The sequence below is a fragment of the Echiichthys vipera genome, assembly GCF_963691815.1.
Source record: "Echiichthys vipera genome assembly, chromosome: 17".
Lineage (NCBI taxonomy): Eukaryota > Metazoa > Chordata > Actinopteri > Perciformes > Trachinidae > Echiichthys > Echiichthys vipera.
In genome coordinates, this window is record NC_139842.1 from 24,191,062 (window position 1) to 24,215,674 (window position 24,613).

Genomic DNA, 24,613 nt, shown 5'->3' on the forward strand with positions numbered 1-24,613 from the left:
ACAGTGTTCATTTATGTTTGCTTGTTCTACACACAACCGAGTCCAAAAGTAAAGTTTGTCAGGAGTTATGAATGAAATCCCCACAACACTTCATAAAGGTTCTACAATAAGCGTTCTGTACCACTGTGACGGTTACTAACATGCTCTTGTGTAATACGCTTTAATTAGATGTTTGCACACCAACCATTGTATAAATCTATAATCTGAGTGTAATCTCAACAAACCAACTGCTGCCCGTGCAACTGGTGTGTGTGTGCGTGTGTGTGTGTGTACGTATATGGTGGTGACATAATGGATTTAAATATGAAACCCCTTGCTGTCAGGAGGAAGGGAGTTGCTGTTGATTAAGTGTGTATGACCTGTTAGTCTAATGGCAATGACTAAATAGAGAAGAAAAACATAATCATCCTTGTGATGGCATTTTTTGACTCTTGTGTTATGTACAGTGTGTACACTGGAAATCAAAATTAGAGAACAAAGTATTATTACTTAGAATATACGTAGAATATCCTCTGTGCCTATACCACTGCTGTACTAGCATGTTTTTTAAATAACCAAGGCACTTTTGTTTTGTTGCTAAGGATTTTCCAGAGATTCTCTATGGTGTTTAATTATTTAATTATTTCAATATTCTTATCTTCAAGGAACTGAAGTTCAATCTGTTTGTGTCTGATGGGAAACATTATGTTGGGCATCGGACTGGGGAAAGACTGAACCCAAAGTGTGTAAAGAAGTTAAATTTGGAGAAAGTGTCAGAGTCTCAACCCCATAGAGAATCTCTGGAAAATCTTTGTCTAAGAAACCCACTCCAGTTAGTGAACTGTGGAAGAGACTGAGTCAGAATGGACCCAGATCAAACCAGAGCAGTGTGAGAAACTAGTGATGTCCTGTGGGAGCAGATGTGCTGAAGTCATTCAAAGCTGTGGCCTCTACACTTCCTGTTCATTTTTGAATCCTAGAGAAGAAAACATTGATGAAATCTTCTCTTCTGACACAATGAACACTGTTACTTTGTTGTTGTTTTTACCACAAAATAAAGTTTTTTGTTAAAGTGTCTTGGTTATTTAAAAAAAACATCCTAGCACAGCAGTGGGATAGACACAGAGGATATTCTACCAAATTTTGAACAATAAATTGTAACAACATTTCAGAATAAATCAAATTCATCACAATCAAAATTTTGAACTCCAGTGCATATTAGAGCTGCAACTAACGATTATTTTCATTGTCGATCTTTTGATTCTTTTTCTAGATTAATCCATTATTTGTTTGGGCTATAAAATGTCCCAAAAAAACAGTAAAAAATGTGGATGAGTGTTTCCCAAAGCCCAAGATGTCGTCCTCAAATGTCTTGTTTTGTCCACAACTCAAAGAGATTTAGTTTTTACTGTCACAGAGGAGGACAGACACCAGAAGATATTCACATTGAAGAAGATGAAATCAGAGAATTCTGACTTCTTTTCTCAGAAAATCAGAGTCAAACCAATGAATCGATTACCAAAACAGTTGGTTCCTTTTGTTAATTTAATAGCTGACTGACTTGAATTTTTGCAGCTCTAATCTACTGTATATTGCATTCATCAACAGTGCTGCCACTGTTCTGTTGGATTTCTGAGGCCAACATCAATTTTTATATTTAACAGTTTAAAAAAAATCGAGAAATGATGTAGCAGCATATATTTGATCTGGATATTTCCCAAAATGCCAACGCTCCCTTGAAGCGTCGTCCTTGGGTTGCATGCAGTGTGTGTTTGTTCCCCCGGTTTCTATTTCTCATAACAACTTTGCTACTCACGGTCCAACCTGTTTGACACAAGTGTGTCCGACTGAGCAATGTGTCCACACAGACATTCCAACATGGTGACATAACACATCCTACCATGCACCATGGTGGCACAACAGTGAGGAAGAAAGAGGCTATTGCTCAAACAAACAACCAAACAGACAGTGAAGGCAGCGGGATGAGCCTCTGTGGAAAGAACACACTCCCAAAGGCTCTATCTGATCATGATCCTCACTGTTTCAGACAAAGGCCTGCTTCAGTCTCCTCTCCTGGTTTAGGGCCAAGTCACCTCAGGACCCAACACTATGCACGCAGTGTGACTCAGGTTAGGAACACATGCTGACCCGACTGCACACAAAAATACAAACACAACAAATGCTGGTGCACTGAAACACGCACAAATGTTCATCCTGAAGAAAAAAATCATTAAGAGCATTCTCTTGTTCTCAGTCAATCCCCCCCACACTGTGAGGCATTCCTCTAAGGCGTGTTCTGACATTGGCTGGTTGCTGGCCTGCTTATACACAGCCCTTCCAAGCCTCTATGTGGGGGATCATTGTCCCTCATTCCTCCAGGGTGTTCTTTCTTAAACAGGCTCTTCTTTGAACCTGTAGCCAAGAGTGGCCTTGTGAACCAACTGCTTCTCACTTGGCACTGAGGAGCTTTATAGTGGCGGCAGTTTGGATTTGCTGCTGTTCTGAAACAAACTTCCTGAGAAATGAATTTTTGAAAAGGCTTTTAAGGAGCACTTTTGCCCGGAGGATGTTTGAGGTTGACAGCTGCTTAGAAGAAAAAGTCTTTCAGACACGTGTGAGCTCATGTACGCAGACACACACACTCTAGCGAGGGTGAGGCTTCAGTTCTACACAAATGTCACGCCTACCTGGTTGTCTTGGAAACAGCCGGCTTAGGTGAGGCAGTGGAGCTAGACTTGATGGGAGTTGCAGAAGCAGTCTTGGGGGCTGGAGGGGAGGAGAGGAGAGGAGAGGGGAGGAGAGGGGAGGAGAGGGGAGGAGAGGAGATAGAGGAGAGAACAATATTAAAACAGTATTATGTGCTGTAGTAACATACAGCAGATAGTAGCATATATCACAGATATAGGTCATGGCGTAAGGATCTAGGGCAAATGCATTTGTAGATTACCAGCAGCCACTCTGGCATGTGTAATATGTGTGCTGAATCCATCCTGTGTGCATCTATCCGCATGTCATCACATTACAGTGAACACTCCTCATTAGAGTAGAGCTGTGAAAACATTTCATGCTACACTTACTGTACTGTGCATGGGTCCCACACAGCATTCTGAATGACACTTTGCAACTTTTCCTGTTTGTTTTGTGCTGACATTTTCACCAACCTGGGGGCTTTTTAGCAGCAGCTGCAGTGGTGCTGGTTTTGACACCATTAGCAGTTGCAGGTGCTGTCTTCTTGGCTACTGCTGTTCCTGTCATCGACTTTGCGCCATTGGTGGCAGGGGCAGCCCCTGTGGCTTTCTTCTCACCCACTTTGCTCTTGGAGGCCGGCGCCGGGGCCGTGCCTGTTGGTTTTTTGGAGGGAGCTGGGGTCGGGGTGGTCTTTTTGACTGCAGCAGGAGCTGTCTTTTTAGCCACTCCATTGGTCTGGGGCTTAGACACGCCGTTTGAGAGGCGGCTCTGGGATGTGTTGGTCCGTGATGCAGATGTGGTCTTGGTCGGGCTGGTGCAGCCAGGTTTCGTCTTGGCCGTGGCCTTGTTGGTAGTCTTGGCTTTGGAGTCACCTGAAGTCTTGTTGGCGGTCTTGGCATCTGGGGTGTCCTTGGCCTGGTCAGGCTGGGGTTCCACCTGGCCCGTCTCTCCTGCAGGTTGCTGTGGCATCTCCTCCTCCATTGGACTGGCTGCCTGGTTGGGCTCCTGTTCAGCAGCTGGTGCCGCCTCATTTACTGGATTGGATTCCAATGTTTCCATTGGCTCCAGCGCGGCCGTGGCAACCCCATCCGGCTTCATCTCCCCTTGAGCGGTAGTCGTCCGTCTCTGCAAGGCAGGGCTGACTTAGATCTCACAAGATGGCCACAGGTCTACAGGCTTTCTGGAGACTGCAAGGTCTGGTCTGGAGAGAGACAGGAGAACATACAGTATAACAGTTAGACAACTACAGGCCCAGACATCTCCAATCAGTAGACACAGCCCCAGGAATGTTCTTAACCCTCAGAATCAGATAAAGTGATGCTTCTTACAGCTTCAGCATCACACACTCACACACACACACACGCATACGCGCACACACATACACACACACACACACACACACGCACACACGTCCAAGTGTTAGCTGATTATTTGTTGTTTATTTTGTATTTGTTGTTTATATTTCCCCCTTTTGTGCAGGGGAAATACAGAAATCTCAATAATAAAATAATTAGTCATAGTTAAAGGAGAACACATTCAATCAAACAACCTTTAATTCTTTCACATGAAAAAGATTGTTTGTTTTGAAAAATAGCTGTTTCAAAAGCCAACAATCAGCCATCAAGAAGAAAACACAGCAGATAAACATCGGCCACGGCTATCAGTCAATATCATACTACGTATCGCTGATATGTTGATTATAGTCAACAAGGCAAATATCGGCCGATAAATTGGAGCATCACTGAAATCAACACATCTAATGTTGTCGTTTTATGTCTCAGGGAAAGGGGGGCATAGAAGAGGACATGTCTACTGCAAAAACAACACATTCTACTAATAGCCTTCATTCATGCCAATGCCAATTGCACTGCAGAGGCAAATGGTCCCCTCTGTGGTACTAAAAAGCTCAGTGACACACTTGGCCAGTGTTGCTGCTACGGGTTGGCTTCTATTTTTCCTTGGTACAAAATGGCATCAGAGTCACTAGTGTGGAAGACTTGTTTTCCGGGAATAGTACACTTGGGGGAGTGGAAAAACGCTTTTGCACGCAAACTGTACGGACGCATGCACGCACGCACGCACGCACACACACAAACATACACACACACACACACATACACACGTATATATGCCACCTGTAATAGTGTTAAGACAGGCAACAACAAGGCTAAGAAAGGCTGCTTCACACCACTAGAATAAAAAAGAAAAGTAGAGTGGGTTGGATGTGTTTGCTAAGTGGGTCAGGGCATGTACAATAAACCCAAAGATAGGCAGACAGTTTGACTCACGGGCCACAAACAGAGCACAGACATGTGCAACTGAGACAAGAAGTGGGACGCGAAGCATATGAGGCCTGATAAAGGGCAACCATCTGTAATACGAGCTGTCATACATCGTCTCCATCAATATGAGACAACTATCTCCTGTTTCGGTTTCCTCGGCTGCTTACAAATGGAAGGAGAGGAAACGGATCCCTTTTTACAAGTTTGAGAGAAGCAGAGGGGGGAAGTGGGGGGAGCGACAGGAAACTGGCTTGTCAAAGTTTACAAACAGAGTGAGGATCCGGCTGTGCGGAGTGGTGAGACAAACTCTGAGGCAGCAACGGAGAGGCCAGCCCCAGAGAAAGAGGCTTGGCCTGTGGAGCATGGGAACAGACTGAGAAGGTGGGACAGAGGGAGAAAGGAGACAGGGGAAAAAACAAGACGTAAAATGAGCTCACTATTGGCTGATCTTTGCTGGTCCAAGTCGAAAATCCAGACAACACTAGTCATCTTAGTTTCCACTGACCTAAACGTGCACATGCTCACTGTCCTATTTAGGACAGACATCATCTTTATGCCGCTAGCTTCCTGGAAACAATCGGCGCACACTCTTTATTGTCTTTCCTTCCTAGCCCTCTTCCGTCATCCTTTACTCATCCTCTAAATTAAATCTCACATGTCAAAAGGCCTTCTTTCATTCTCCAACCATCCCTTTCTCCCAAACATTTTCCCCTTCTCAATTTCTTTCCTCCCCCACCACCACCGCACTCCTTCCATCCCTCTGTTCTCTGTTTGCCTTTGCACAGATGGCCGGAGCAGCTGAGCAGGGCCAGAGGGGCCGAAACTGAGGAAAAAAAACATTATCTATGTATCCCAAATGACACATAAGAACAGACACACACAGCTAGTGCAACAGGCCGCCACCCAGAGCGAGCACTGAGACGACGGGTAGCAACGGGAAGCGACCCATGCCGCACCCTTCGGTCACAAGGGGTTTTTAAATGCCAGTGAGGCTACAAAATGTGCACAGTTGGCTCCATGTTACTGCCCACAACCAGTCCTAGCATTCAACAGAGGGTGTTGACAATGGTGAGAGTGAGGGAGGGGGGATAGAGACAGTAAGATGGAGAGTAAAAGATCTGAGTCCCACACTGTTTACAATTTTTTTTCAGAAGAAGTTGTGGTTAACCTTCGTGCCCATATTTCCCTTAACTTTCAGACGTAAATGTTTATCACTTCAATGATTTAGTCATTTTTTTAACTGTAGATCCTTGATTTTAGACAGAGACAAAAGCAGCTTCTCATGCTTGCACTGCTTCTAGCTGATTTTACTGCTAACATTAATTAAGCTAATGTTATCTCCACCAGATGGCTTAAAGCGTCATCTCCGGCTAACTTGAATGTTTTTAGCAATTTATTTTTTTTAAATGAGAGCCCTGTAAAAGGGGTCTTAACTATGCACTTGAGGGCTACTCAGATGATCTCAAGTTAAAAGACTAAAGCTACATGTCTCAAGCAAAAAGTCAGCATCTTCACCTCATCTGTGATGAGTCATGTAGAAGACTAAACACATTTAAAAAAAAGTATTATTAGTCTGAATGTTAGAGTATTATAAGGAAAAATAATGTTCTAACATAACCCTGTTTGGCTGCTTAACTTAATACAAACTAAGGTTACTATAGCAGAATGTTGAACTTCAATACAATACTAGTATGAAAAAACGATATTTGATACTTCTTTCTGTACCACAGACAGAAGAAGGAAAACTCTGTGGGATGGATTATTTTGTACCCATTTTTTAAAAACTACACACAGTGCTGGTTCAGAAAAAGCCACCAAACACACAGTTGGTTTTCTTCACAGAGGATTTTGTGCGACCTTGGGTTGATTGGAGATCTTTATTTTAAAGAGCTTCCATACTTTTGATTCTATCAAAACGTGGATATTGTATTTTAAGTAGTTTTAAAATACGTGGTATACTAAATATATCATGTACACAGTACATGCAGATCAATCAAGTTGTTACACATCACATAACACACACGTGAGTAAACTAACCAATGCATGTGCAGCGTTGTCACATGCAGTTGCCTTGTTTCAGTTCTGACTGTAACAGCAATATTTAAATCACACGTATGCAACAGATATCAAAAAATGTATTTATTCTGGAGTGCATATTGCTGTCCCTAATTTTTAGATGTTAAAAAGTGGTTGCCACTGATGGCAAACAAAGGCCAACAATTGGTTGCTAATTTTCTCAAAATGGTTGCCGATGACAACCTGGCAACGGTTACTGTAAAGCTCTGCCCTAAAATCTCTAATACAAGCACACGGCTGTTTGACTTAGACACTCTGACCTAATTCAACTGAGCAGTGAACAAGGAAATAAGCCTGTGTCCAATCATCATTACCTCCTCTCTATTTCAGACTCTGCTGTTCTGCTCTTCCCACAGTAGACCTAAGCATCTGGCCTGGCTGTTCATCTCACCGCTTCTCTCCAAAGTACCCTGCGCTGGTGGTGTGTGTGAGTGTGAGGGTGAGTGTGTGTGTGTGTGTGTGAGAGAGAGAGAGAGAAAGAGAGAGAGAGAGAAAGAGAGAGAGAGTGATAAATCCTAATTGCACGACCACAGCCAGAGGAGCATTTTTCTTTCTCCTGCAAGTCTCCAGACAGCTGTGATTTTGCACTTCTCTCTCTGGCTCTATTGCTCAGTCAGCCGGCCTTACGTCAGCCCATCAGTCAGTGGGAAGCATAAACAGGCTAGCAACCAGGGCACAAACATACTTTTTATCTACTCTGCACAGAAACAGAAGGTAAGGAGGGATTTAAGACACTTTCTCCATATCAGGAGCCATGTAAACAGAAGAGAAAGTTGAGTATTCAGTTAGGGCACACTGACACTGTCCATTCGTACCGTGCCCCCCCCCCCCCCCCTCTTCCCCCCCAGGCCAGTTTGTACTGACATTTCTTGAAATGTTCCGGGCATGGGCGCGGATGCTTCTTGCTTTTATGTCATCACCCCTCGGAGATTTAGTTTAGTCTGACTTTTTTTTTAACATTTAATCTGACCAAATCTGCAGTAAGCAATCCACCTCCGCATCAAACCACCGCAAACTGGGCGTTTGGTGCATCTTTTTAAATGTCCGTTGCGAGGAACAGACACATATAAATAGACCCCAAGACCAAATTCAATGCTCGTGCTCGTACATGTGTGCATGCTCGTGCCCGTACATGTGCATCAGTGCTTTACTAAAGCCCACCTCCCTCAAACGGGCCGTGGCCAGCAAGTGTGCCGTGCCTTGGCACGGTACAGTTGTACTCACACTATTCATATGAACTAGCCGTGACTTTAGCTGTGAAGCGTGCTTGGGCACGGTATGAATGGACAGTGTGAGTGCGCCCTCAGTTTGCTGCCAAAGTGAATTTCCCCTGGCACACATGCCTCAACACCCCAGTGACCCTGAATACATTTCTCATGCTTTTACCTTTATAGCATCTTCCTCACCAATATCCTACTTATTAAACATTTGTGCTTCCGTAATTGTGATCACCATAAAGAAACCTAAACTAATTAATACGCTACAATTAGGGATGCACTGTTCCCATATTAAGATCAGATATCGGTCCCTGTATGTACAAATTAGCTGGATCGGTCGGGTATTGCACCAACACCAGCAACAACATGGAGCGAGCAAAGACTCAGCTATATGGAGGTATTTCACTTATTTCAGTGAATAGAAATACAGAAACCAAGATATAAATGTACAAATTAGAATGTGTCCACAACACTGTAACAACAGCCTGTGCTACGATTTTCTTTAATTAACAGTTACGAAAAAATGGCAATTAGCATGAATGCTAACTGAACATTCAAAATGCCATAGACTGGCTAGCGCGATTAGCATCTAGCCTGGTTCATGTTTTTCCACAACCAACAACAGTTTTAATTAAGGTTCAAATATAGCTGGTTGCTTATAGACATGCCAGTGTTTCCGTGTTTGTTTGATCAATCTTTAACCAGGCCAGGTGTAACAGTAACAACGATAACAATACTGCACAATACTGCAGCTGGACCAGAAGCCTGTTATTAAACAAAGTTTAATGAGACTGAGCAGTAGGGATGTAATGATACATACATGATAGGTATTAACTGCAAAACAATGCACATTTCCTTTTCTTTGTAAAAGTTCAACTGAACATGTATATTTGTTTAAATAACAAAAGCAATAATGTAATTAAAAAAACAAAGAAACTAAGGCTTGGCCTGTGTGTCCCCGTACACATGAAGAATACCATTCTGTTAGATGTTTACACAAACAAACCAGCTTCAGGAAATATGAAACATTGACTAAAATGTAACAACTTAACAACTGCTAATTTCTTCTCTGCTCCGACCATCAGCAGCTCCAGCTGTCTGCTCTGAGTTCATCCTCCGTCTCTCTTCACCTGCACACACACAGACTAGCTTCCGTAGTGTACTGAGCTATTCCTGAAATGATCTACGTGATAACTTCCTCCGCACCACTGCCAGCCTGTGTCACTAACAGTGCGTAGGACAGGAAATCAGTGGATGAAGATACACAACTTTCCCTTCCAAAAGACAAAACTGAGTTAGAACCTCTGATAAAACAGACCGGAGCGACCTGCTGCGCTCGCCGCCATCTTTGCACCGATGTCAACAAACAAAGTCATAAGTAGAAGCGCAATGCTATTCATTTTTCATCTCAACCTATTTTAATCGTCACACTTTGAAAAAACAACAACCCTGGAGTCAATTTGTGGTGCTCAGTGTTGATTGTGTGGCCCAGCACCGCACAATGGTCTATGTATGGGAAACACTGCATGAGTTCCTTAAGGTACAGCTGAAAAAAATAAAGTAATGTTCAATCAAGCCTGATGCCTTTGATCTCTTCCACATGGTGAGGTGTACAGTTTAGAGATGCATCGATGGGATACCTGGATCGGTGCATCTCTAAACTAAATATCTAAATATCAGAGTCAATATCAGCTGCTTTATTTTATATCACATGTTAAAATAGATTTTTGCAGTGCACTTTACATGGAAGTGTTATTTTTTCCATTTGGCTGCTAATGTACACTTTGTTATTTGTCAATAAATAATATTAAGTCAATCTATATCTGTGTTAATTTGTTACCTTTTTTTTAACAAGGCTAAATGTTTATGTCAAGCCTGATGCCTTCACTCACATGGCAAAGTATACGCTTCATTCATTCAACAGTAGGATCGGATCAGTATGGGCCAATACGCTGATTGGTGCAGCTATAGTACAGTTTATTAATTTAATCATGGTATCGGATCGTTATCGGGTATCGTAGGATATGTAAAGCCCAGGTATCGGTATCAAGGCTGAAAAAGTTGGATCAGTGCATCCCTAACTACAATACAATGAATTTTCTCCCAACTGAAACATTTCATCTATCAAGGCTATTATGATCTTCTAGATTGAAGAGAGTTATTCCCTTTCAGTGTGAAGTGAGCTTCTGTTCACACATTTGGTGAGAGTTGAAAATTAGAAGTTAGCCTATTCAAAAGCTGCAAAATGCTTGCTTAAATGGTAATGTGCGGTGTGTAGCTGAGATCCAAATGAAGGCTAATTTTAAAGATGGGCGTGGTCCCAGCAAGGAGGCCAGAAGTAGGGAAGGGGCCATCGGCACCGCTTTGCACTGCGGGCCTGGTTAAGCTTGCGACTGGTGCGATCCCATGACAAGATGGTTTCTAATTCTTATTATTGGATTGGACTGAGAATTTCTTATTTTTTCTACCCTCCGTTTCAAATTAATACAGTTACACACATCTGGACCGTAGCGCTTTGTGGCACAACTCTAGTTTTCTCCATTAACGACTAAGCAGCTGCAGATAAAATGTAGGTTAATTGGTACCTCAACTAGAGCTACTGATGGTGGATTTACAGCTAAGTCCCCTCTAGACGTTCAGAGTCTTCAGTTCATTGTACCGTTCACACTTCACCACTTGCAGTCTGGATTTCTGGTTTTCACACTATTTGGCACTGCACTACTACCACACACGACTAGATCAGAGCCTGCTATCATATCATATAGGGAAGCACATTGCTATCGCCAGATGGCTTTGTTGCCACCTTCGACCTGCTGTCTGCGGCTACACATACAGTAAAGTTCCTATTGTTACAGGCACACCCCTCCCTCTGGTTTCCCCTCAGCCCATGTCTTGCGCTCTCATTGGCCCTTGGACTCCCCAACAGATCCAAAATAAGGGATGTAGGCACTGGGACATCACCTGTTGGTTTGTGGACTAATGTTTTTGAAGCCAGAAGTTTGGCATTCGGATGTCATTATCTTGGTTTTTTGGAGCCAGAAGTGAGCACTAAGTCACTGTTGCTGCCTTAGGGCGCACTCACACTGTCAATCTGTACCATGCCCTGTGCTTTAGGGTACTTGTCCCCCCCTCCCTCTCCCCCCGCGGGCCAGGCCCGTTTGTACTCACACTACCTGGGCCTCGGCGAATGCTTCTTGCTGCCTATACGTCATCACGCCATAACATGTCACACACATTGGTGACGTCATCGTGATGTGTTGCTTTGTTTACAAATATTTCCATAGACCTCAGATTTTTTGTGCGTCTTGTCGACTGTTTTTGAATATTTTCATCGACTAAATCGGCAGTAAACACTCCACCTCCGCATCACACCAACGTGAACCTTTCGCCGCCATTGTTTTAAATGTCAGCGCATGGTCCGTCCTTCTTTTTTTCTATGTCCGAACAGGCGCACAGAAAATGACCTCAGAACCGCCGTAGGCCTGGTGCTCGTACACGTGCGCATACTCGTGCTCGTACATGTGCAAACGTGTGGCGTCGCGATGACGTCATCAATGCGTGTGACGTGTTAAGGCGTGATGACGTATGGACAGGCAAGAAGCATTTGCGCGAGGCCCAGGTAGTGTGAGTACAAACGGGCTGGCCAGCGGGGGGAGAGGGAGGGGGGACAAGTACCCTAAAGCACGGGGCGCGGTGCGGAAGGACAGTGTGAGTGCACCCTAACTAGACTTTAGCCGTGAAACGTCCTGCGGTCTAGTTGACTCTACATTGGACCATAATTAACTAACTAAACATTATTATAAATAAACATTATGCTAAAAATTGCAACTAGGAATTGAGGCCATAAATTCATTAAGAAAATGTTTACTGAGGTAATAAATCAAGTTAGAAGAAGGCTTATTCTTTCATTGTCTTCTATAAAAAACACAACCAGTGGAGTTTAGTAGATTCATATATTTCACCTGTAGTCTACCAATTTGAGTGAATAAACCTAAAGCTTATTAGGCAAAATGATGTGTTGCTAGGTAAAATTCACCATACAACCAAATGGATAAATGCTTAGATTTTCTCCAAGGACCGGGGGAAACCCCAAACTGGCTCCCGGAAATCCTCTTTGGTCCCGCTAAGGCTACAACCTCGGCTGTGACACACAAGCTAGCGTTTTCAACTCATAGGAGACGAAATGTATTCCAAACTGACAAGCTATTTTGTATGACCTGATACAAAATAGCGTGTCAGTTTGTGCACATTTCCAGCAGCTGATTCCAGACAGATGGCTGTGTCAGCTACATCAGGTCCATTTCAAAACATCTAGGAACAGTGTGTGAACTGTGTGACATGTTTAGAGCATTAAATGGCCTAATCTGAAGAGAACTGCTGGTCAAGCTTCAGACCAAGCAGCCGGTCAGCTCTCCTGACATCCTGTGGCCTGAGCGACACACAGATGCAAACAAAGGATCTTCAGGAGGATAAATGCAGTACTTCAACAGGCTGGAGTTGTCAGTAGTCAGTACTCTAGAACAATAGCTGGAGACAGAACAGAGTAGCATGACAGAGTGGGAGTCTTTTTCTGTGAGTTTCTGAATGTAGTTGACTTTGCAAAAATGTGTTGACTGGCCATCGCAATGTTTTCAAGTCGTGGTGGCAGCTTCCAAGTAGCATCCCACTCTAAATTCCCTGCAAGCCTCAGTGATGAGCTAAACAGTAACTGAGAACAAAGGAAACCCACACACATACTAAAGCTAAGTTCATACTAAACAACTTTCCAAGTGGTTCAAAATACCAGCAGTCTCGAAGTCATGGTTTGCACATTGCATGACTGACCGGCACCAGGAGACATCCCCGATGCACATGTCTGCTCTCCAAACTACATTTTGTGATGAAAACACACTCAAGAATAGATAAAGAGTCATTGAGCCATGAGCCGAACTGTCAGCTAGTGGAAAATCAGGTCTAAAGGCACGTAGACAGACAGACAGACAGACAGACAGACAGACAGACAGACAGACAGACAGACAGACAGACAGACAGACAGACAGACACACACACACACACACACACACCGTTTTGCCCTCACTCTTCTCTGTAAAGTTTGCTGTAAGTGATGTAATGTAGCCCCGGATGTTTCATGTGAGCTGGACTCCATTTAAGAAACAGCCTTTTAAATGCTCAATTGTTAGTTTGATTTGGCAGTTATATGCTCCGTGTTCTTCACCACCGTTTTAGGACGAAAATAATAGGTGTAACAGGTGGCAGGTAGCTTTAAAAGTGACATTTTCTTTTGAAATAAGTACTGTGGATTTCATTCATTATATTAATGGCGACATTGTAGAGTGAGTGAGCAGCACCACCCCCCTGTTTTTCTGTTGTTGTTGTTGTTTTTGTTGCTGTTATTGTACTTAATAGGCCTCAAGCAGAGAGCTAATGATGGGCAAGCCAGCTCTGCAAGGTGTGATCCTTCTCTCAGGCATCATCCCTTCCTGATACCCACACTGGGACACAAACAAAAAGTGTGTGTATCCCTGACACACAACAGTGTTGGGGTCTATACTATCACTATCAATATCTGGAAGGCATCCAGCTCCACTGAGCGATCTAAGCTTTTCTGACTGTCTAGACATAAAAAGGTCGCCCTGGAATAATCAGGTCATCAGCATATTTAAACAGAAAACTGCTACTTTGACCCCCTTTTTGCATCAAGTACAATCTACTACTGTGTGTGTTTACAGGGGGGTGCACATGCACTATACACTCGTGTTCCAAATACAGCAGGAGGTTCTTTTTAAAGGAACCACTCACAGGAAAAAAACACCAAATCTTAAAAAGATACAACAGTGCTCAGGTTAGCTGTGACTAATCATGCCGATTAAAATGAAGAGGCTGCAGCGTGGGTTATTGGGCTCAATAGTAATGTCAAATCTGCTCTTACGTTGTTGCGTTTTCACATCTAATCACATCCACAGAGAAACAAGAGACTCTACGGCTTCTCTACACAAAGGCTGAAATCAAAGTGCTCCCGTTCATTCACTCACTTCAGCCAACCAACCATCCGAGGCTATGTATGAATCGCTGTGATGGAAAGTCCTTCACAGTAGACAACTGTGTACACACATACGCATTCTGTGAGCCTTCTTCTATCCCCCGGGCCTACTCTAAATAGTAGTCAAAGAGAGGGATTGTGGGGGAAGGAGGCAGTGGCGGTGGGGGTGGGGGTGGGGTGGATGGAAACGGTAGAAAAGATGCAAAAAGACAGTGAGCTTTTGTGGCTGATGTATCACTCCGCTAATGCCGACCAGAACTTGTGCAAGCTTGATAGCATCATTCAAGAATGGAGACATATCTAATACATCCATAAGAGGATAGAAGGTTTGAGCAAAGACGTCAACGGTCAGACCCTTAGTGGCTCCGGTGGTCTGGTTTTTGAAGGCATCTTTAATGAGCAGTCAGTGGCCTCTGACCCTCTAATTGGCATGCATTTATCTCTACAAGCAGCAAACAGAAGATACAGCGCTGCGGTGTTTGCTCTTTGACACCGCTAATAAACCATCCTCTTTCTTCTGACACAGCCACATCTTTGCATATGGGGTCGGCCAATGTCCGGACGGTCAGCGGTTCGATCCCCGCCCTGCCCTACCTGTGTCATGATCGTTCGTGTCACTTCACTCTCCTTGCCTCGTGTGAATGTGTATGATTACTGTATGTTGGAGGAGGTGGTCGGAGGGGCTGTAGGTACTGATTTGCAGCCCCGCTTCTGTCAGTCTGCCCCAGCGTCTGGACTCTGAGAGGCGCTATATAAATCAAATCCATCTCATGATTAGAGCCAGACCAATATATGGTATATCAAAGAGATATCAGTATCTATTGGTATAGGCGTTGTTTTCAAAAATGTGCTGATATGAAAACCTTAGGAAAGCAGTCTTCTGAGTATCTTTGCAGCGTTATATTGGTGCAAAAGCCCGAAAAAGGTACATCCTCATTCCAGCTCAAAAATGAACTTTTTCTGCCACCATATTGGTAATTGGTGAATTTCATTCCCCACTAAAATAAGTATCGGCCTCAAAAATCCCATATTGGCCGAGCCCTACTTGTGAAGTAAAATCACAAATGTAACATAGGAAGCAAGTGCTGTCTTGACTGTCTTTAAAATGTATATATTGGTCACAAAGACAACAAAGTTTGGCCACTTGTGATGGGTTAAATGTCTCTTCCTTTGTTGACTAAATATGATGAAAAGAGTAATGATGAGATTTTTCTAGTGCTCTTCACATGACTATTCACTCATAATAGCCACATTTATAAAGTCCTTATTAAGAAATCATGTCTTGATATTCGTTTTCCTTCTTGTTATTATGACTCCTCCAGACTTGTGTCTTCAAGGAGGCACCACTGCACATGGACAAGTGGGCTGACGCATGTGCCCTCAGATTTGATGCAGTTTAACTTGTGACCGAGACAAACAATTACAAAAGAAAGTGGAATGTGAGAATCTGTGTGTGTGAGTATCACTCCTCTTCTCTGCAAGCGGGAGAATGTCAGACTCAAGAGGCCACATGCTGGCATGGGGCCTGAGATTGTCTATTCCACCGACTCTAAATCCCAATAGTAGTCTCATTAAACTCTCCACCCCATTTAGGGCTAGAACGTTCCTTAATTAGTCATCAAGAGAAAAATAATCTGCAAAAATTGATCAAATGATGGATTGATCGTCTTAGTCACTTTTCGAGCGAAAATGCCACAAAATGCAGTTTTAATGTGAGGATTTGCCGCCTTTCTCGGTTTTATATCATAGTAAAAGTGAATCCCTTATGGTTTTGGACTGCTGTTCAGACAAAAACACCTGGGAAATTATGAGCATTTTCCCCATTATATTCCAACATTTCTGAGCCCAAAAATTGATCAATTAATAAATGAAAGAAAATGATAACCAAAATGATCATAAGTTGCAGCCTTGACCACATTGTGTCCTCACAATACAACAGCTTGGACTGGAACCGGCTTTATAGTCTTAAGACTCCCCTCTGAAGGCTAAAAAATTGTATATATATGTGATGAATTTACTGCTTATCAGAAGACAAATGAGGCTGGGGATGATGGACCTTCAGTTAGAATATGGTTTCTTTAAAACCCAGAATGTAATATGGCACTAAGTGCACTAAATTGATTCAGTTTTGATAATTGTTTTTTAATTTTAAGAGACATTTGAGTCGTATTTTCTCTTTTGTACAATTATTATTGCTCTTTAAGAAGCTAGAGTATTTCTTATTCGACTACTAGATTAATCAATGGAATAACTGGTAGAATGCAAGTTATTTATTTGTTTGTATTAGATGTAAACTGTCAAATCAACCCAGTCTGTCTATGAAGTAAGCTTTCTCTTTAGGATTCATCATTGTCAAGGAGTTATGTAACAGCAGTCCGGGATCACAGCAAAACCTTTCAAAGCCAGAGCTTTTACCCACTATCACTGAAACCACTGAGTCTCTCTCATAACACTTAGTGGGATGGTTTCTCTGCATGTCACTGCCTCTTGCTCAGCTCCAACACACATCATTATGGCTCTCTGCTGATCTCCGGAGGACACCAAAGCCTTTAAGAGCCATCCATGAGACAAGAGGCTGATTACTGTCAAACATATTCCTGATGAGGTTGTGCATAGGGATGGAGGAATAAAAATGATAGGTGTTATGTGTGGGAGTCCGATGATTGAAGGACACCCAGTGAAATCCAGCTTGCTGTTAACAGCGCTGCCTTGATGCTAATCACAGCTCGCACATTCCCCAAACACCCCCGACCTGGGGTCAGGAAAAAGCCTCTGTCGTGCACACAAATAAACTCTAAACAAAGCATGCTGCTGTCCGCTCTGCATGGCGTTCCCCATAGACTGTGGGGGGGCTGAGTGAGCAGGGGAGAGAGAGGGAGGAAGCAGAAACAGAAGGTAGGCTTCTATTACAATGTTGTGAAGAGCTGAAAAACTGTAAAACCCAGTGTTTTTTTCCCCCCACACTATGATCGCTGCTACTTTTGTTTTAACTACTACTAATGATCAGCTTTCCTCTGCATGTGTTCAAGAAATACATTATTTAATCTGGATTTCTAGATAGTTACATATAAATCAATCTAGCAAGTACAAAATCATGATAAAATTGGTTATTGTGCTTTCAACGGCAGTATAACAAACATAGGAATGCAATCTGAATTTCTGCTGTATTGTTAATGCACACACCCTATTTAAAACTGTCTACTTGCTTGATAGAGAGTGATTAATGATATATATAATGTTGTATTTGCATAAAAAGCCCTGTGCTTTACCACCTTGTTCTATTCTTACAACCTTTGCAAGATTAACTGAGACAAAACCTACAGATTATTAGGAGGTATTTGTATGAGGTACTACCTCAAGTCTTCTTTTTTGACTCCATACCTCATTAACCTTCACCAGTAGGGTAGGGTAAGGCAAACTGTATCTAGCCTGAGAGGTAAAGCCAGAAGCAAAAGCACTCACTCCTGCTCATTGATTGCTGTCAGCATGCAGTAATAATTGAAGGCAACTCATATCTATATTTTTATCAACCCTGCTTTCTCTCATCTAGACCAGGCGTGGCTGGACAGCATTTTCCTTTGGGGAGAAAACAAAAAGATAACGCTTTGGAGATAAATGTGGCCGCTAATGCCTTTAGCTATCCAGACCTACCTCCTGCCTCTTCCCCTGCTGATTATCAAGTGAACTCCTTAGCCGTACGATGCAGTCATTCCTACGGATTTCCAGCGAGTCAATGAGCTGCTGAGCTGCTCTATGAGACAAAACTGAGCAAGAACAAAGGCCCCGCTGGGAGGAAGGAACAAGTCTTTTTCTGTCTCCTTGTTTACTTGGCTGCAGGCGTGTGCGAGAAAGAGAAACAGCTTGTGCGACAGACACCTGGATCACAGAAACATGTGACCGGAGAGGCCGGCACTAATCCTAAGGACTCTTTGGAGGGTCGCACAAAGATTTTATAATGCCCTCGAGTGAAAACTCAACTGAATTTAATGGATCACAGGACAACATACCTCTCTGTAACTTGCATTCCTCAATATAACAAATCGGCTAGAAGGCGAACGACTGGCAGCAAATGCCGATGCTGTCACAGTTTAGGGCTGTACAGTTCACACCACCCCCCTCCCTCCTAAAAACACCAAACAAACTGACACACATACAAATAAACCGTGTCCTTCCCATGGTGCGTCCAGGCCCGGAGAAACGCGGCCCCCTGGGGACTGGCAGATTAACACATGACAGAGCTTGTTAACCCTGGACAAAGAGAGATGCTAATCTTGTACAGTCGGCCTTGAGTGTCCTAAAACATTACAGAGAGAGAGAGAGAGAGAGAGAGAGAGAGAGAGAGAGAGAGAGAGAGAGAGAGAGAGAGAGAGAGAGAGAGCGAGAGAGAGCGAGAGAGAGAGAGGGAAGCCTAAGAAAGACAAGAAAGAACGAGGGAGGGATGTGCAGCAGGAACAGAGGCCTCAGTATGTCCCAGAAATGAGACAATACTATGGGGAGGCAGGGCTAGAGGGTCCGTCAGCCCCAAAACAAAAAGGGCAGAGACAGAGCCCGACTACAAACAACAGCAAGGGACTGCTACAGCCTCGCTCAGCTCTGCCGCCTGCAGGGACAACCAGCAGGGCAGCGCAGAGCTCATATGTGTGGATATTGATTCCACGGGAGAAAGTGGGGAGCCAGGGCTAGCAGCTCCACAAATGAGAAGGACAAAGAGAGAGATAGACAGACAGGAAGTACATTAGTAGGCCTGTTGCTCTGATGCTGTTAGCTCCATCCCCTGGGAGATAAGGGAGATAGTAGTGACAGGGTTTTAAGGGGGGACAATAAAAAGAGAGAGGTAGCTCGGGGGGCTGGAGAGAGAGAGAGAGAGAGAGAGAGAGAGAGAGAGAGAGAGAGAGAGAGAGAGAGAGAGAGAGAGAGAGAGAGAGAGAGAGAGAGTGGGCAAGCAAGAAACAGCAAGAGGAGAGACAGTATACCCGACAGAAGACTAAGGCTAATTTGTAACTTGAAGAGCTGCTGGATCGTCTCCATAATGGGCCGTCTGCCCACAAACAAGCTCTTCTTTGGGGGTAAATGAGATCAGGCAAGCCCAGGACCAGCTGGTGGCTTGGATCAATGACAGTAGATAGAGCAGATAGATGGAGGAAGAGGGCAGAACCGAGGCATCTGGACAGGATGGCAGAAACACACCCAAGAGGCTTTGGTGTTCTCTCGAGATTTCGCCCGGGTACGTGGACCCTCTCACGCAGAGTACAAGTGGAACGACTGTCCATAAGAGGATTATGTTCTCCTGTTTGAAGTGGAACAAGGCACGTTCCAGATGGAATCTGATCCCTCGGACAGCAGACAGGTTGGATGGTTGACCAGATCAGCACCTACTAAGTACAGCTTTCGAAGGACAAACCATACACCACACAACTGGCCTCAAAACACGACATCTGCCAAATAACTGCCAGAACCTCCTTTTACCATATCCACAACAACCATAAACATACATTTAGCACTTTACAGAGTTGATGATGTATTTTTATGGCAGCAAACTAACACGTTGAGGCAGGGCACAGACAGATTTCAATGAGAAAGAGAAATGGATATGCTGCCTACAGCTGCCTATGGTAAAGGAAGTCTATCATTGTGTCAACACCCGCCTCTGGCACAAATGCCTATCATTCTACACGTGGCTATGGTGAGGGCAGGCTGGGTAGCCTCTGACATAATCATGACCACAGCAGGCACTTGGCCAGCACAGCAAAGTCAATGTAAAGAGGGACCCACTGACAAAAATATCTGAGTCACAGGACGTAGAGCACGCCTATTGACTGACCACCCCTTTTCACCCCATTTTTAACACCTCAAAAGCTGCTTTACACCAAATAACCAGGCATCGCTAGCACATTGTGCCATGAAAAATTTGGTCATGAAGCCTAGCAACAAGTCATTGAACCATGTCTATTATCCATCCTCCCACCAGAGGAATTCAGAGCTTCCAAACACAGCAAATTACTGCAGCTGCTGGCAAATACAGTCCCAAAACCGCAACGCCAGTTGCCAACTGCATGCCCTGACAACTGTGACAACCAAGGCTGCTATCAGACAGGGACACACAGGACAGGGCAGCAGAGTTTATCTCTGCTTTATCTTCACATTTCAAATTCACTGCAGAGCTGGCGTTTCCTCAAGCCTCAATCACCCAGAAACACAAGAAAGAAATTTGGCCAAACAGTTTCTGTTGCTGTTTTGATAATCTCTAAACAAGAAGCTATTGTGCTGTTGTTGCCATGGATTAAGACAGGGCTAGAAGTGATGGTGGTCATTTTTAAAGTGCAAGGGTCATGGGTTCAGTTGAAAAAAGCATGATGACCACAGGCACAGGCTTGCCCTTGTCACAATTGAGAAGTTCAGAGCTGGGGGGTTTCAATCTGAGTCACACACACACCAAACACCAGTCTTCAAGCTAAGGGCAAGCCGACGCGCAGGTCTATTACTGCGACAATCATCTCGCCTCTCAGAGCGGTGGCATGGGTCAAGAGGCTAGCTGGGAGCACAACAGGACATTTGAATTTAAATTGTCCTAAAATTCTAGCGTATAAAAGCTATTCTATGTTAAAATATTCTGTGACAATTTTCGAGCATGATGTGCAAAGAATAATCCAAACAGAAGAGGCACGCTGATGGGGTACTTTAGAGTTATATCTGAGTTATTATAATAGCTCTCAATCTCATGTTACTGTTGGGGACTAGGGCTATGACTATATCATCATTGTCAATTAATTAGGTTTGGGGGCCAATTAACATGTATACATTGTCTATTTATCTTTTTTTTTTATTTAATTCATCATTTAAATGTCAAACAATAGTGAAAAATGTCAATAATGACTTCCCAGAATCCAAAGCAAATTATTCTGAGGGCTTGCCCAATAGTCATGTACAACATAAATCCATAAATAAATCCAGATGGATATTCATTTTTCAATAATATATGACAAAAACATAGCAAATCACATTTCATAAGACGGAGGCAGTGGATGTATTAAAATTGACTGAAACAACTGATCAACTGTCAGAATAATGACACTGATTATTTCTACTGATCAATAAGTCGAGTCATTGACTAATTGTTTCAACTGTAGCTGAATCCACTGCTGACAATGATAACATATGTGCATCAAAGCATTTTAAAAGATAATGTTTATATGACTGTTTAATAATATTAAATGATCAACTGATTATTAATCATCATCAAAATTAAAACCACAGCCACACTTATTGATTATTGAATCCCTATTTCAGCATCAGTAACTACTCCTGTTAATATACACCCCTCTGTCTACGGAGGACTGTTTCAGACACAATACGCTCTCATTCTTATTGTACTGGGTCACACTGTACACACTCACACACCCTGGATTCTGGCTGCTCCAACAGAGCACAGACCTGCGAGTGAAGAAAATGTGCGACTATGGTCCACTCTACAATGGAAGGGAGATCATTGTACCAATTTTTTCCTGTTTCTTTTTCACAATAACCATAATCGGCTTCATTTATTTAAGTATAGTTTCTGACAAATCCTTCCCACATATAATGCCCCCAGCAGTACTCCACATCGTCCAACTACAGCCTCCAATAATCTTTTTAAGACCATCTTAAATAACTTCATAAAAACAGTGGGGGTTTTTATGGCAGCTAAATTTAATTTCATGATTGCATTAGGCTGCCTGTCAGACCTTCATTCGCTGCCATATCCACCAACGCTGTGAGTCAGCCATTCTCTCATCCTTGGGTGTGTGTCAGTGCGTTTACATGCAGTTTAAAAATCGGATTATGTCCGGGTTATGGACATACCCCGCTTTCTTCGACACCGTACCCCGGGTACTTCCCCGATTATTCATGCATGTAAACAGCGTTCTCGGGCAGTTTTCGGGTTTCTCGACTGCGCATGCTCCCCACTGTGCGGCGGTGGCTTTTGACCCGTAAATAGAATAAACCAGGAAGCAACTGCGCCGAAAATAACGTGAAGAAAACAACAACAATAATAATAGAGTGTTACCTTTTAACCGAGGGAGGACTTTGCAACGGCAAGTAACATCACTACCAAGAAGACCCGTTTCTGTCGTAATTCTGTCCAAAAGTCGGCCGTTTGTGATTTGACAAAGGTGAACCGGGAAAAAAAGCCGTATTCAGTCCAGCTGTATGTTGGTGGAGCGCCACCTACTGTAACAGAGGTACATGGGAAAGTTCACCTACTAAGTACCTGATTATTCCCTTAACCGGTGTAAGGCTATTTTCGGGTTACTGATGTGCATGAAAACGCATGTGTGTGTGTGTGTGTGTGGGGGGGGGGGGGTCTTGCTGATGGCTTAGCCCACCTCCTGGAGTTTCTCCAAGCCTTTCTCCAGAGCCTAAAAAAGTCCTTATATATCAGTTTCCCGGGATGCCATTTACTAAGGATGACATCAATACGTCGATGGCCATCATTACTGACCGATCCATACCCACTGTGGCCACAAAGCTCGAGACAATTTATGTCACTGTCTGCAACACACCAGGGGAGGAGAATAGAGTCGAGGGCTGGGAATAAAGATGCTCAGTGCTTGCATGTTAGCAGTTTATTAAATGCTCTTGGCCAGGCTCCGGAGCTGGCAGTGTCCTCTCCTCCTCCCCATTGTTCTGAAGGAGGGGAGTGTAATCTGTCTTGTTGCACTCACTGACCAAAAAGAGTCAGCGGAGGAGCAGCTATGGGGCCCTCCAGCCTCAACTCTCACACCACAATAGCTGATCACTTTTGGGGGTGACATTAATCACATCTGATTACACGCCAGCTTGATTGTGCGCGCACCCATCTCAGAGATAATTCGGCTTCTCTCACTTCCTCCAGGGGCAGAGGAGACCGTTGCTTTAACACGTTCACAAATGCCTCCAAGTTGTTCGGTTTAGCTGAATTGGAAAAACTGAATGGGCATCTGCTAAATGATTAGCGCTAAATGTGCCGGCTCTTCCCCCCCTGAGGCGACCGAAGCATTTCTCAGCACTCACACCACTTGGCCCGTCGCAGAACAATGGGCGTCCGCGGCGGAGGATGGAGAAGGAGGGCAGAGCAGAACAAAAAGTTTAGGGAGGGAAAACGCAGACAAAATGGATTCACAAAGAGGGGAAGCGACGTGTTTGGTGAAAAAGAGCATCCGTAAAAGCGATGTATATGTTTTAGGTTCGCCTAACAGGACCGCTGAGCACTTCTGGGGAGCACGCAGCCTGCCACCGCCCCATCCACCCTTTCAACCGGACTCAGTGGCTGAAGCGGAGCGGCTCATCCACAGAAACCTTAGGGTGACACCGAAACTAATGCTTTTACACATTATCAACCGCGTATTAAACACAAATATCCATTCACACGTAGGGACACCGTCATTCCAATGCGCTGTTTGGTGTTCAAATGTGGGAACACAAGTAACGTTAATAACACGATAGCTACAAATGGGACTCTAACGTCTGTAACGGCCGACAAACAGAACGCTCATTCTAAACACATAAACGTTTATTAACAGCAGTTACAACTGTCGTTAGCATGCTAGCTACAGCTGAAACAATCTCGCCCTTACCAGTCAGTGCAGCGGCGAGCTAGCACAGTCCTCTCCAGCTACGCCCAGGCTCGCAGCACACCCCGACCGAATCCTCGAGTGGGGGAAAAGAAAGTGAGGATGATGAGACGAATACAACCGGGAGGAACGGAAGAGAGTCTGCGGGAGAGCGAAGCGAGTGGAGCCGACGAACAAGAAACTTCTGGTTCTCAAGTGCCGCTCCTCACAAGTGATGCGCGTTCACTGGAGAGAAGAAAGGAGTAGAATGACGCTTCAGTCCACTCTCTCTCTCTCTCGCGCGCGCACACACACACACACACACACACACACACGCACACACACGATAGTAGATCGGTGAACGGATGGATGGACAGGAGGAGGAGAGGGCTGCCGCTGCCTTCAGGTGATACAGGGAATGTCGGAATAATGACTTTTGAAAGAGCCGTGATTGTTTTGAGCTGTTGTTAAAATGCAATATTAATAAGATTAATGAGTTAATGAGTACAAAAGCAAAAGAAGACGAAGCGGGGCCCCAGAAGGTTCTGTGGGTCAGAGGGGTTGAGCTGAAACTAATAGTTAATTAACGCTAATAATGCGTTGCTCTACATTAAAACAAGCTGATAATCATTTGATAATGTTAACTTACTTCACTGAGAAGATTTGTATTATTTTCATTGTAAGTTAATTGTAAGTTAACGTTCGTTAGCTAACCTCAAGCTAGGCAAGGAGACAGACCGCAGCCGGTTAGCCTAGCCTAGC

General features: G+C 43.9%; 1 protein-coding gene across 2 annotated transcripts in view; it reads right to left on the minus strand.

Moving 5' to 3' along the window:
* The window catches only part of prr36b (proline rich 36b), a 38,181-nt gene extending 14,081 nt beyond the window's left edge, over positions 1 to 24,100 (minus strand). The window contains exons 1-3 of one of the 2 annotated variants that reach the window (XM_083930757.1): positions 23,876 to 24,100; positions 3,141 to 3,868; positions 2,667 to 2,745 (exon numbers count right to left, since the gene is read on the minus strand). In XM_083930757.1, coding sequence (XP_083786883.1) covers positions 2,667 to 2,745; positions 3,141 to 3,765 — 704 coding nt within the window. In that variant the 5' untranslated portion in view covers positions 3,766 to 3,868; positions 23,876 to 24,100. Of the gene's footprint in view, positions 1 to 2,666; positions 2,746 to 3,140; positions 3,869 to 17,933; positions 18,008 to 23,875 lie in introns of those variants that run through there. The other variant, XM_083930758.1, reaches the window with a different exon arrangement.
* Positions 24,101 to 24,613: the final 513 nt, after the last annotated feature.